Source organism: Sinocyclocheilus rhinocerous, unplaced genomic scaffold (assembly GCF_001515625.1).
Source record: "Sinocyclocheilus rhinocerous isolate Xijiao unplaced genomic scaffold, SAMN03320098_v1.1 scaffold3000, whole genome shotgun sequence".
Lineage (NCBI taxonomy): Eukaryota > Metazoa > Chordata > Actinopteri > Cypriniformes > Cyprinidae > Sinocyclocheilus > Sinocyclocheilus rhinocerous.
The window spans coordinates 415,767-430,117 of NW_015639757.1; the positions used below are offsets into that span (position 1 = coordinate 415,767).

The 14,351-nt window shown below is 35.8% G+C and overlaps 2 protein-coding genes across 5 annotated transcripts in view; both read right to left on the minus strand.

Annotated features, from left to right (window-relative positions):
* LOC107751561 (leucine-rich repeat and coiled-coil domain-containing protein 1-like) overlaps positions 1-9,548 on the minus strand; it is a 10,997-nt gene extending 1,449 nt beyond the window's left edge. The window contains exons 1-16 of one of the 2 annotated variants that reach the window (XM_016567305.1): positions 9,519-9,548; positions 8,763-8,853; positions 8,447-8,652; positions 8,194-8,259; positions 7,339-7,506; positions 6,989-7,158; positions 6,701-6,850; positions 6,359-6,558; positions 5,147-5,321; positions 4,907-5,055; positions 3,569-3,773; positions 2,959-3,098; positions 2,618-2,819; positions 1,069-1,254; positions 739-913; positions 492-655 (exon numbers count right to left, since the gene is read on the minus strand). In XM_016567305.1, coding sequence (XP_016422791.1) covers positions 492-655; positions 739-913; positions 1,069-1,254; positions 2,618-2,819; positions 2,959-3,098; positions 3,569-3,773; positions 4,907-5,055; positions 5,147-5,321; positions 6,359-6,558; positions 6,701-6,850; positions 6,989-7,158; positions 7,339-7,506; positions 8,194-8,259; positions 8,447-8,652; positions 8,763-8,806 — 2,400 coding nt within the window. In that variant the 5' untranslated portion in view covers positions 8,807-8,853; positions 9,519-9,548. Of the gene's footprint in view, positions 1-491; positions 656-738; positions 914-1,068; positions 1,255-2,617; positions 2,820-2,958; positions 3,099-3,568; positions 3,774-4,906; positions 5,056-5,146; positions 5,322-6,358; positions 6,559-6,700; positions 6,851-6,988; positions 7,159-7,338; positions 7,507-8,193; positions 8,260-8,446; positions 8,653-8,762; positions 8,854-9,428 lie in introns of both variants that reach the window. The other variant, XM_016567304.1, reaches the window with a different exon arrangement.
* Positions 9,549-10,027: 479 nt separating this feature from the next.
* LOC107751575 (RNA-binding Raly-like protein) overlaps positions 10,028-14,351 on the minus strand; it is a 24,518-nt gene continuing 20,194 nt past the window's right edge. The window contains exons 3-10 of one of the 3 annotated variants that reach the window (XR_001641269.1): positions 13,371-13,443; positions 13,198-13,245; positions 11,936-12,108; positions 11,565-11,678; positions 10,892-11,016; positions 10,730-10,767; positions 10,591-10,647; positions 10,028-10,279 (exon numbers count right to left, since the gene is read on the minus strand). Coding sequence is in view for 2 of the 3 variants with exons in the window: in XM_016567317.1 (XP_016422803.1) it covers positions 10,735-10,767; positions 10,892-11,016; positions 11,565-11,678; positions 11,936-12,108; positions 13,198-13,245; positions 13,371-13,443 (566 nt within the window). In the remaining variant the exon portion in view is untranslated. Of the gene's footprint in view, positions 10,280-10,590; positions 10,648-10,729; positions 10,768-10,891; positions 11,017-11,564; positions 11,679-11,935; positions 12,109-13,197; positions 13,246-13,370; positions 13,444-14,351 lie in introns of those variants that run through there. The other 2 variants (XM_016567317.1, XM_016567318.1) reach the window with 2 other exon arrangements.

Consider the following 14,351-nt stretch of genomic DNA (forward strand, 5'->3'; position numbering starts at 1 on the left):
TTATATATATAAAATTAAGTAGTGCAACTTTTTTCAAAATTGATAATAATAAGAAATGTTACTTCGGCACTAAATCAGCATATTAGAATGATTTCTGCTGAAAATTCAGCTTTGCAATCACAGGAATAAATTACATTTTAAAATCTATTAAAATTAAAAAAATTTAAATGTAATAATATTTCACAATATTACTGAGTTAATGTATTTTTGCTTAAACAAATGCAGCCTTGGTGAGCATAAGAGACTTCTTTCAAAAACATTCAAATATTGACACACCCCAAACATTTGAATGGTAGTTTGAATGGTACAAAATTTGTACCATTTAACTTCAAATGTTGTCTTAAAAACGTGGCACTGATCACATATTTTTGATTATTGTGATTAATTTTAAGCGCATTATGTAATTAATTTGATATAAAATAAGTAATCAATTTATTTCTATCTAATTTCTATCTTAGTTTATAAGTTTTTTTGAGCAAGTAGGACTTTACCTCTTTTAATTTACGAATAGTCTCTGTCTGGTCATCAACAATCTTAGCTTTAATCCTGAGTGCATCATTGTCTCTCTTGTTCTGCTTCTTCTGCGATTCCAGTTCGGCTAACAAAACTTCAATTCTGGCCTCAAGTCGACCACGGTCCTGTGCTAAGGATGCACCTAAACAAATGGACAAACACAAAAATTAGCTCAAATAAAACCAATTCTGTCTGGGTCATACTTTCTTGAAGTTACTGAAGTACCTTGCTGTGCAAGTTCCTGGCCCCAGATCTTTCTCTCTGCCCGTAGTCCATCTATGACAGACTCTTGAGCAGTAAGCTGGGAGAGCAGCTTGGACTTGTCCTTTTTCAGTAGCTCCACCTGTAGGTTAAGTCGTTTATCGTCCTCTAACCTGGATTCCAATGACTGTACACGGGTCTAGCATACAAAAACAGAGCATAACGTGATTTATGAAGCATTTACTTAAGAAGTGATTGAAATCACATGTGCGATGTGTGATGATTTGGCACGAATCCCCAAAGGAGACAACAAAATCAAGAACTTTTTTTGTAAATAAAATCTTTTGGTCATACCTTGAACTCAGCGTTGGCTTCTCGTTTGGCTTTGAGGAGCTCAGCAATGCGTGTTTTCTGTTCTTTCACCATAGCTGTGAGCTCCTGCACCAGAGAGGCTGACTGCTTCTCCTTCTGCTGAGACTGGCTGAGACTTGACTTGACTTCTAGGAGTTCAGCAGATACCTGATCAAATCCCTCCTTTACCTACATACACACACACACACACACAGTAAGGGTAACCTGTCAGAAAAATCTGGGGCTTGTGTCATTAAAACATCTTTGACATTTTAGGCAATATTCTTAAAAGGGGTCCTATTATGCTTTTTCACTTTTTGAATTTTAGTCAGTGTGTATGTTTGGGGACAAAAAAGATCTTCAAACTTACAAATCTCAAAGTCCACTCCAAAGGGAGATATTTCGTTTTTTAAAAATCCCAAGAACTACAACGAACGGCTCGTTTGGACTACAGCATTGTTTTCCGGGGTTTTGTGATGTCACAAAGCGGCCCATTATAATATCATTAAAATAATTCCCGCCTACGGAAATTCGAATGGTTGGGGGGTGGGGAGGGGCGAGGTCGTGGTTAGAACGCTTGGTTGAGTGCATCAGACAAGATGACGATGAAGAAGAAGTGCTGCTGCAGAGTTAGTGCAGTAACAGTTTCACTGCAATTCATGTTATAATGTTAGAATTAAAGAACAATAAAAATAATACATATTACCGTTGCACTTATCTGTACATAGTAAATGCACTTATTTTTAAGCGGTTGTTGACATCGTATCTAATGTTGCCACTCTAATATGCCTTGTAACATCCGTGCGTGCAAAAGTTCTGCGTGATCCTCTTGTTCAATATTCTCGGTGTCTGAATCCGGCTCAAACTGATATGGCAATATTGATGCCATCCTTAACTGTACCGGAGCACACAGAACTTGCTACTTTGGCAAGGGGAGGGGCAGTACTGAAACACCGTCTAAGCTGTTCGCCAATCACAACGCACTGGGACAGCTAACCAATCACATCACATTTCGTTTTTCGGAATGCGGGCCTTCATCAAACCCAGAACTAATCGAGCCGTTTGTGCCAGTTAACTGAAACTATTGACCTCTTTGTTAACTAAAATAAAGCTGAAATAAAATAAATATTAGATTAAAAAAATTAGATTGCCTTGAAATACGTTTAAATTGAAGTGCTAAACTTACTAACAGAAAAAAACTGAAATAAAAATAAAATAAAACTATTTAGAAATATATAAAAAAATAAAATTTTGTGACAAAAACATACAAAATAAAATATATGAATATAAAAATTACAAGCTTATTCAAAATATTGCTAAAAACTGTAAGAGTATGTACATAATACTAAAATGGCACTGATTACTGCACTGACATATATGTCGACTCAGTACTGTTTTTTCTTTCCGTTTTCTCAGAACTGATATATTTAACTGACAACTTTTTCAAATAATAACTATGTTCTCCTCCCCAGTGGGTTCGAATTTAGAATCGACTCAAACGAAAATGTAAATCATTGTTTTATTTATTTTTTATTCTAATAAGACAATTTACCTCTGAGAAACGCTTTGCCTCAATGGTGAGAGCAATGCGAAATTCATCCTCTAGAGCAGCGTACTGTCTTCTAGCATCAGAGATCTTCTGTTCCAAATCAGTCCGTTTCTGTGCAAATCTCTGCTCTATCGCCACCACCTCTTTGGCTACAGCCTCCTTAAACTCAGTCCCACCAGGAAGCAGCCGCGTTGCAAGCTCTTTCCTGTCCCAAAAAGTCAAACAGGTGCAAGATGAAACAGTTGAAATTTCCTGTTTGTAAACTGAACCATTTTCAGGCAGTCACTCTATTAGTATGACTATGAAAATGATCATGGATATGATTCCATGTGGTGCTTGTGTACCTGTGCATCTCCTCCCTGGAGGCCAACAGTTCATGCAACTGCTGCAGCTTCTCTTTGTGCTGTCGTGCTGACACGCGGAGTATTTCAACTTCCCTTTTTAAGGCAGATGCTTTATTTTCTAACTCCTGAGTCCTCTTCATCTGAAATAATATAGCAGGTCATTCACTTTTAATGTTGCACTTTTAATTCCATTTTGAAGAGTGTTTTTCCCTTTAGAAGTAGATAACTGCTCAAGTAGTGCTCAAGCAGCTTTCTCATGGCAGCCGTTCAAACACATGCAAAAGGTCAGGTGTAAATATTCCTCCAACTCAATTCAAAGGATTCAAATGTCAAAAGAAATTGAAACATGTTTGCAATTCAGCCATATGCCTGTATATTTGTCTGGCAAGTGCTTCTGTAACCGTCCCACAGAAATTGCCCTTTAGATGACTACTAGTATTTCACTGTCTAAGCATTCTTGTAAGTAGGAATAGTTCTTGACAGGTCAATGAAGATTAGATGTATGATTCAGACATGAATGAGTGCCACTCTATACAGTGTACTAGAGCATTCAGTTCATGCTATGGATCGAATCGGTCACTACTGAAGATATGGACTGCAACTGTTCTACCTCTTCTGCACGCTGCTGGACCCTGAGAGCCTCTGCTTTGGTCATGCTGTCCTCCAGACTGCGCTGTGCCCTCTTGTGTTGGTCTTCCCGGTTGTGCACCTGCTCCAGCTGCTCTAACGTAGACCTGTATCTCTCCTCCAACTCCTGCAAACGAGTCTGCAATGCTGCCCGATCAGAGCGCTCTTTTAACAACAACTCCTTCAACCTAAAGGAATAAGACAGATCAGAGCTGCTTTCTCACAATATCTTTGAAAAGTCTCTTTAACTATGCATTCATATACACTACCATTTAAAAGGTTTGGAGTTTTACAGATGTTTTTGAAAGAATTTATAAATTAGAATTTTTGAATGCAATTTTTTTCCTGTGATGGCAAAGCTTTGAGCAGCCATTATTCTAGTCTTGATTATCATATGATCCTTCAGAAATCTGTGTGTGTGTATAAAATTTGAACAGTAGTGTATATTATATAATCAAATCAGGATCAGGAAATGAGTCAAATCTAGTTGAAACTAGATTCAATACAGAATATCAGAATGAGCACCAAGGCGCAACATGTTGCCACTACACAACAGTAATAAATGAAACACACACTAAAACTTCTGTTTAATGACAATTAATACATGACACTATTATATTAATTTACATTCACACACTCAGCAGATGAAAAGTTAATAAAACAGATACTGGACTGTGAGGCGAGAGTCATTAGCAGCAAAGTGCTGCAGGGGTGGCAATTAGGATTGATTGATGATATGCGGCAGACATGTGCCTGTCACTATGACTTTAATCTCCATTATAATTACAATTTATCACAAGGGGGAGCGCGTGGGCTACAATATTAGAGCACAATATCAGGGCTGTCACCACGCTACAGAAACTACCGTGCAGGTGGGAAGGCAGAGCTTCACACATCAGGGCCCTGCAGTAGGGTCTCTGGAAACTTCTAATAAAATTTAATTATACTGAAGTGTATTCAGATCCAGCATTTCAGCTGGAGCTGACACCAATTAGGTGCAATACGTCAAGCCAAACATTCTCTCCAAACACTTGGATGGCTGGAGATTGTTAAGGTGTCCTTGATGGAAGAGAATGTTTGAATGAGTGAGATAATAGATGTTGCAGCTAATTGTGTTCGTTGGTAATATTTAAATATATATATATTACTTTGACTCTCAGCAGTAGAACTCTTAATTAGGCTGCTCAATTTGCATTCATTTCATTCACATTGATTTCAATGCAAAAGTAAAACAGAACAAAGTGACAAAGCGAAACTATATTATATATATGTTATATACTTTGTTATATATAACTATATAACAGACTCTGTGTGCCCTCACCTGTCTGTGGTGTGTAAGGCCAAACTTTGCAAGTCCTTTTCCTCGCTGGCTCGGGTCTGCAGGTTCTTGACCTGTTCAGAAAGTCTCTTTGCAGCCTGCTCTGCCTTCCAGCGCCGCTCGCGCTCCTGGTCTCGCTCTTCCACAATTGCCTGCATGTAAACACACGCACTTTACTCTTTGCAAATATTCATTTTGCTTAATAAAGAGAAATGTTGGACCTGTGCAGTGCAGTTTGCATACCCTGTAGGTTTCCTCTTGAGATTGAGCTGGACTTTTGTTAGGACTGGCTTTGATGCTTTTAGGGCCCTTTTTTACAGACTCTACAGTTTCAACAGACCCAGAGCTCTGGAATGATGTCCTCCTACGGGGGCCAACAGCCAGCTTTGTGGACCTCTGCTTCTGTGTATTTATCACACTGCAATCGAAGCAAAAGCCATTTCAGACTAGTAAGAGTGTGAGAGGTTTTTATTTTTTTCTGACATGTTGGTTTTATATCTTTCACTTGGATGTTATAAGTTGCACTGAGTAAATACAGCTGGAAAAAAACTAAAACTGTGTCCGTCTTCATTTCAGGCTGTTCTTTTAAAACATTGTAAATGTCTTTACTGTCACTTTTGATGAATAATTGATCATAACAAGAAATGCTTCTTGAGCACCAAATCAGCATATTAAAATTATTTCTGAAGGATCATGTGACACTGAAGACTAGAGTAATAGATGCTGAAAATTCAGCTTTTGCATCACAGAAATAAATTATATTTTAAAGTATGTTAAAACAAAAAACAATTCTTTTAAATTTTAATAGTATTTCACAATAATAATGTTTTTACTGTATTTTTGTTCAATTAAATGCAGTCTTTGTGAGCATTCGAGAAGAACATCAAAAAATCTTGATCATTCCAATATTATAGAATATTTATACAGTGGTGTGAAAAAGTGTTGGCCCCCTTCCTGATTTCTTATTTTTTTGCATGTTTGTCAATAGCTGTAACTTCTCAATAGTAGCTCTGTCAGTTCCATGTTATTGCAGCTTAAGTTTTGATTAAGCTAAATTAACTGAACTTAGTGACAGTGTAATCATTCATGTGTACAAGCAATTTTAAATGGGAGGACGATTTATAAACTGCCTTAGTTTATAAATTATAAAGTCATTATTTGACTACTACAAAGCCTTTGCCTCAAGTGTGGGAGCTTTTCTATGATTCTGAACCTTATTAAGTTAGATTTTTTTTTTAAAGACTGTACTAAGGAAGAATGCAGCAAGTAAATATTTTGAAGCCTCTCAAAACACAATTCAAGCCCTGCGCTGGGGCAAATGACATTATTAATCAAATCCAGTAAACTTTAATGAGATGTATTTGTGCAACTCAAGTCCAAATTCTCAATAAGCACTTGAAATTCGGTTTGAGACAAAATGCATTTATAAATATGAATATGTACAAGTTATTTCACCATTCAGATTGTTTGGGTTTGGTGTCCTTGGTCAATCTTTTCCCTGCAGAGCCTCTGGGATGAGACAGGATTCTGGATTGCCGTTGGTTCTCTTTTCCACTGTCAAATTCACTCTCTGATGTCTGATCAGTGTCTCTTTTTGCTTTATGTACCACAGAAGGTACAGCACTGTTGGCTTTAAAGCCATCCCCTGTAGGTACCTAAGTACAAATGCACAATTTAGAATTATACTATTTCCTAAATTTTGGATTGTGCTATTTTTATGAAAAGACTGAATTAATGATAATTAATGATGAAATCAATGATAACTGAGATGTAGTAATCAATTTTCCCTTACTTTACCTTCTGAATGAGATGGGAAACCTGCTGCTCTAGTTTTTTAATTCGCTGCTCATTTTCTTTATTTTCTGCAGTTGCTTTTCCGCCTCGTTGCCGAAACTGGGTCAGGACTTCATCAATCCGTGGAGTAGTGAGGGGAGCATCTGACTTTGCCTTAATAGCAAAGAAACACACTGAACATAAACATGTATCTCACAACCACCTCACGATTATTTAAATGTCATTCTCAGTCTTAAAGCAGATAATATCTGAGGAGGCTGAGAAAAGAAATAGTATCATAAAATAGTTTACCAGTTCTCCATTAATGCTAGCATCTGATGAAATTAGAAACTCAAGAAAGTCCTCAAGACCAGGAACATCCATGGGACTGTCCTCTGCTAAAGGAGATGCATTTCCTAGGCGATCTACTCCATCTAGGGTAGTGACTTGATGCAGAGACTGAAGAACCATCTCTCTGTAGCCTACAAACAAAGGAAGAACATATTAGTGAAAAAAGCTGACAACTATTTCTATCTTATATATCCTTTTTGGCCCTTTTAGACAATTTCAGATTTTCCACACCAGTTCCATTACACGTTTCAGAGTTTGCCTGTCTGATAAAAAGAAGTCTTGATTTTTCTTCAGGGCTTTTTCCTACAAACCTGGCAGTGAGCATACTGGATTCTGTGCGCCATCCTTGCTAAAAGTAACATTTTTCAGATTCTGCAGTCCCAGCATGCACTGCAGCAGGTGGTTCATGCTATCCAAACGATTGCTGTGGAGCTGCAGGTACTTTAGTTTATACTCTGCTCCATGGAGTTGCAAGAGACCTAAAAGCACAGAGCCGTGAGTGAATACGCAGTTGTCCAGTTGTGATCTAAAGTACTGTTCAAAGGTTTGGGGTTCAATACGATAATAATAAATTCAATAGCTAAAGAAATGAATACTTTTACTCAGCAGAGATGCATTTAAAAGTGCCAAAAGACTTTTACATTGTTCCATTTCAAATAAATGCTGTCCTTTTGAACTTTCTCATCAGCAAATCATTTTCGTTTTCACAGAAATTTTAAACAGCACAACTGTTTACAACATTGATAATAAGAAATGTTTCTTGAGCACCAAATCGGCATATTAGAATGATTGCTGAAGGATCACGTGACACTGAAGACTAGAGTAATAATGATGCTGAAAATTCAGCTTTGTCATCAGAGGAATGAATTACATTTGAAAATATAAAATAGAAGTAGTTCTATTATAGTCAATATAGCTATATATATCAAAATAAAATTGTTATTTTAAATTGTAATAATATTTTACAATATTACTTTTTTCTGTATTTCTGATCAAATAAATGCAGCTTTGATAAACATAAGAGGCTTCTTTAAAAAAATAAAAAAATACCGACCCCAGACTTGAATGGTAGAGTACATTTCTTATCTTAAATGTCAAACTATTCAGAGAATTAAAACAAACTACTCAAGAATTAACACATTTGATGGGAATGCAATCTAACCTACCAGTTAGGTCATTTATTTGATTGTAGGCCAAATTCAGTCTTGTGAGATTTGTTAGTCCATTAAGTCCTGAAAGAAATCCATTCCATGTATTGACAGATTACAAACCAAAGACACACAGTTAGAAGTAATAACAGGAAGGAACTGTTTAAGACCAAATTCAAAACAGACAAGCTTTCATTGTACCGTTAAAATTATACTACAGGGCATTCGAAACATTTGCCACATTTTCTGCCTGAAAAAGTGTGAGCTTTACCTTCTACTTTGGTGATTAAGTTGCAGGACAAATTTAAGGTGCACAGTGAGGACACGGAAGCTAGTCCCTCTATACGACAGATGTGATTAGATGACAGGTCCAGATGTCTTATGTGCCATGCTGTCGTCAAGCCCTCAATCTTAGTGAGGCGATTACAGTGAAGATTCAGGGATGAAATACTGGGATTCAGTGGGACCTCTAGTAGACTAAAAATAAATATCTTCAGTGAAGTCACAATCACACATTGTACTTAAAATACAGTACAGCCTGTTAACGGGCACTTCTGCTGTAAAACTGGACTATGAGTTAAACTTACCTTGAAATATCCTTATCAATTAGACAGAGTTCTCTAACAGCCATGACCTGCCACAGACACACTGAGAACAAGCTTCTGTCTTTCTTTCAACCTGTCAAATATATAAGCAATAACCCACAATAACCCGCAGACCTCTGGGATGTTAACGTACATGACCGAATTGGTCACAACAACAATCGCTGATTGGATAAGTTACATTAGCCACAACATAACGTGTTACTTTTTCACACAGCTAGACGTTTATTTACATTGCTGCTACAAAACGATTGAAGCTTCATCGAAATAACTGTAAAATTGGGTCTTGTAAGTCAGATAATGAGAATTAAGGCGAAGTTTTAGACAAGTTTCAGCACTTGACAACACAACACGTGATGTAAACAAATCCCAGTCTGATCACGTAACGTTACACAACTTTGATCGCATAATTTATGTTAATAACAAGCCAGTTCTCCTATTAAAAGCCATGCATAGCTGCCAAGGTTGCATAAAACGATTGAATAGGTAACTTAAAGCTTTAATACAACTTTGATTTCAAATGCAAAGTGACGTGACGTTAGTTTTCTGTTAGCCTGAGCCTCTGATTATTTTTGTTGATTTCACGATAACGTCCTCTTCCATTACGCTATAAATAATATGTATAAAAGGATGCGTGTTATAATTACCTACCTGACTTGTGGTAAACTTTAACTGCCTGCGAAGGATTCAAAAGATTTCCATTACATTTTTACCTCTCCAGAAATTAAAAGTCCCGCTTACTAATTCCTACTTCCGGCCGGGTCCTTAGTCACTTCCTATAGACGGCTTTTGTTTCATAAGTTTCAGATGAGCTCAGCTGAACTGAACTGAACTGAGACAGTAACCCAAAAGAAACATGGTGAGCTGCCTACCTAGTGAGTATTTTGTGTTTTCAATTGGCTTACATTAATGCACAGATACAATCAGCGTTAAATACCCAAAAATCAAAAACCTGCTACAATTGATGTCTGGCCGATTTTATTTCACAAAGGCGTCACACGATATTAAACACATAAAAATTATTTTACCATAGTTTTCAGATGAGTTATAAACTACAGTAAAAATAAAAAAAGAAATAGAGATGTAAAAGTAGCTTATATTCCTAATAATGGGTGAGACAAAACATTTTATGATAGTTTACTTATACATAAATATGCATTCAATAAACATTATTTAAATATGTACATAATTATAATGTCCAAAAAAATCAAATGCACATACAATTTAATTTTTCCAATTATTTGTAAACCTTACTGACCGTGACACTGAAGTTTATCGCATTTTCTAGATAAAATACATTAATTATTTTACATATTAAGTTATGGTTTCATCCTTTTGTTTTGTCTGACTATACATGCTCACGTATGTAAAAGTATGACCAGTTGAATGAATAAAAAAACACAAACAAACAAATAAATAAATAACTTGACATGAAAGGGTGAACAATTCCAACTGGATATCTTCCAAAAACAGTAAACTTGATAGGTGTGCTGGTCCCAGTCCTACAGAAAGAAAAAAGTGAAAAAATATTTAAATATTTTTTAAATATAGAAATATCACAGAATTTCTGTATATATATTTTGTTTTTACGGAATACATTAAGTATTATCCAAGAAACTGTCGGTTATACACTGAATGAAGCAAAAGAGGACTTTCTGTTTGCCTGATACTGAAGGTCAAATAATGAGACATTTCAGAGACATCAGTACTCAGAAATTAATGGCTAAAGTGGCTTTTAGTTTACAGGGCATTGCTTATGAATGCTCAAATCTGACTGAAAATGATGGGTATAACAATATAATATTCTTCTTACATGGAGAGCAGAGAGTCTCAGATCTCCAATAGTGACATCAGTACATCTCACAAAAGTCTTGAAAGACAGAGGCAATATACTTTTTTGATAAAGAGAGAAGTATGTTAAATATAATGTGACAAGAATTTGTGGTACCAACCTTGCTCAGTTGTCTACATCAGATATGTGGTTTTCTATCTGGGATTTAACACACACACACACACACACACACACAATTATATCCTATACAAGTGGGTCTTGCTGATATATCAAATAAAAACAAATGACATTTCACATTCAGATGAGTTCAATGACAGCTCACCAGTTCACCATTAGCCCTGTCATTATTTCCAGCATCACCTTCATCAGTCACTTCCCAAGACCCCGCATCCTCTTCTGTCTCACTATAGAGAGATTGATAGGCCTTCTCGTGCTTCCTGTGGGCTTCTACACAATTTTGAGATCATGGACAGAAAGATGAATGAGATAATGAGATTAATGTGCAGCCAACAGCTATAGACGATATTTAAAGAAAAAATACACTGTAAAAATGACTGTAATTTTAATGGTAATAGACTGTAAAAATGCTATGGTAAAACCCTGTTAATTAGTTAATGGTAAATTCCTTTACTCTCTATAATAAAAAACTCGAATAAATCTAACAAGCCATTTAGTGTCTTTTTTTGTTTTGGTGGTTGTCAGCGTATTATAAAGGTAAAAAAACACATTTAATACTTCAGGAGGTTGGTATTATTATAAATGGAACAACAGCTGCAGTTTTTTTTTTTTCACAGTGTAGCAAACAGTAAGTAAAACTAACACAGGTATGTGGATGTTTCCTCTCCTAGTCCAAATGTTTTTGTGTGTGTGAAGACGAGTGGTGCTGTTTTCGATTTCCTGCACTGACATTGAAAGTGATGAAGACAAGTGTTTCTAATCTACCTCCTGCCAACATGGCCTCTACGCTGACAGCAATGTTCATTTCATCCTCTTACCTGCTTCTGCTAACTGCTTCTGTTCAATCTTCTCTAGCCTTCCCAGTAAGGAGTCGATCTTAAGCTTTATCTGGGACAGTTCTTGCTTGATTGTCAAGAGCTGATCGGATTTCACTTAGATAAAAACAAACAAACAAATAATGATGAGGATGAATATGCATCACTGTGATTTTATCAGCTCATTACTGTAAAATTTTATTTAATTTTTTTAAATGGTTATGGTTGGCAGTAGATTATGGATGGTATGGACATGTTATATCAAAGTCCCGGTTATTAAAGGTACCTGATTACAAAGTGTTCTAGGGGCTAAAAAACATGGTAATTGAAATTGAAATTATATGACAAAAATAGACTTGGAATGATGGACAAACCCATAGAGCATAAGGAACCTGACGACAGCGTTTTTAGATAAGAAGAGCAGGTGGACATCTTTGGCTGGAAAGCGTTTTTTGTCCTGCGTGTTGAGAGTGCAACCAAATGGGAATGCTTGATAGGTATCATAGCCCGAGGGGATGGTGCTAATCTCCCATGAATGTCAAAAATCCTGAAGAGAAATATATAAAAATATTTGATGTTAATATTTATTTATTTATTTTTTAATCACTAAAAAGTGTATCACGGTTTTATATTATCAAACATATTAAGCAGCACACCTGTTTTCAGTATTGATAATAATATGAAATGTTTCTTGAGAACCAAATCATCATATTAAAATTATTTCTGAAGGATCATGTGACGACTGAAGACTGAAATAATAGCTGCTGAAAATTCAGCTTTGCCGTCACAGGAATAAATAACATTTTAAAATACAATAGAAAGCAGTTATTTTAAATTGTAAAAATAATTTAAAATATGACTGTTTTTTCTGTAAACTGTATACTGAAAAGTACAGTAGTGTATACTGTAATGACATTAAGAAGTCCTTGTTGATTTTTTTGTTAAATGTCACTCAATTATTATTATTAAATAAAAATATATTTTTTAAATATAATCATTTACACTTTATGATAGACAATATAAAGAGATGAGAGAATATCTTAGTCTACATGCAAAAGAGCAAGATCACTTTTTAGTCCTTCTCCCCTGAGACAACACTTGATGAGCATAATTAGCTCTTACTTGCATATTTTTAAATAACCGCACTGAAGGAATTTAGCACACACATATTTTCCATGGAGATGTATAAATCTCAGCTCTGCCAAATGAGGAGTGAAAGCAAATACATGAAAATGTCAGAGGAAAGATGACCGGTGTGTCTGCGCTGCTCAGTTAACGAGCCAGCCGCTTTCTGACATTCAGCTAATGTCTCTCAGGAGAGGACTGCTCATCATTAGCCTGAGCAAAGAATCCAAGTCAAACCAATAAAATGACATTAATTATGGTTATTAGGGGAAGTTCTTCCTCTACTTTTTAGCTTTTATTTTTTTTCTCCACCTTGCATCAGTTTCTCATAACATAGAAAAGGTCATACGAGACAAGGTGGATCTTAACTAAAAATTTAATTAACAAAAACATATTACAAAGCTCCTGTAAGAAAAGATCTTACCAATTCAACTACTGAAATACCAGTGTAACTGTATAAAATGATTAGCTTTGAATTATTGCATTTGCATTAGTGAATGCATATACATACCTGGTATAGAAATCATCCCTGTAGAAATCATTATGAAATTCATAGCCACTTATAAATAAATAAAAAAAGATGAGAAAAATGTTATTTAAATCTTTCCATATCTACTCATTAAAATGGAAAAAAAAAATGCAGATTTTTCCTTTCTTTCTTTTTTTTCAATTTAGGTGGCTCACCTGTATAAGGAGAAAGGTCGCTTGGATGCCACTTTTGTCCTGTAAGGACGTGGTTCTCCAGCCATGTTAATGTCTGTGGGAAGAGCAAAGGGCATTCTACAAAAACAGTATACGCTTTCCCTTTTAATTATACTCTCCTTCAAATGAATGACTAACAATGGCCGATGAATATAATGGACTTAGAAAAGCCTCTGCGCCCTGAGAAAGTGCATTGGCATTATGCCACAGAATAAATGACTGATGGATCTCATCTGTCTCATCAGAAAGAGAAATGCTATCAGAGCAACAGCCTCACACACACACACACAGATGCACAATCACTCCTGAGTGCCTTTCAAGGTCACCCGACACCTTATCCAGAAGGACGGGCTGCCTGGGTGCCTGACTTAATCACAAATCAGGGCTTTAAGACATTTACAAGCAATTTCAGCCTTCACTCTGATGAAGCACAAAACAAAGCACTAAATCTGTGAAGAAAAGTAGTGCACTTTCAAAGTTTAGATTAGTCTTTGCCTGACTGAGCCAAATTCATTATGGAAGCATACAGACCTTTCAAATGGAGACAGTCATGCTTTGCTCGGAATATATTCATGAGATTGAAGTTTCAAAACATTTTAATGAATATATTGGAAAATACATTCAAATATAGCAACTGAAAAGCAGGAGGAAAAACAGTTGATTGGGAAGATCAGGTTAGTTTCATCCGCTTTAATTAGCAGTTTCTAATTACAGCTAACTTCTGCGATGAGAGCAAACGTTTTCCATGGAAACATAATAATTAGTTTGACGTTAACACAAAAGCTTTTATAAAAAGAAGTTCTCTTCAAATTAATGTAATTATGTTGATTTAAAGTGTTTGAGGTTCAAAGGATATCTTCATGAGTTTGATGTCGGTTTCTAAAATGTTAGAGAAACATAAAGGGATAGTTCATCCAAAAATGAAAATTCTGTCATCATTTACTCCATCAAAAACATCTGACA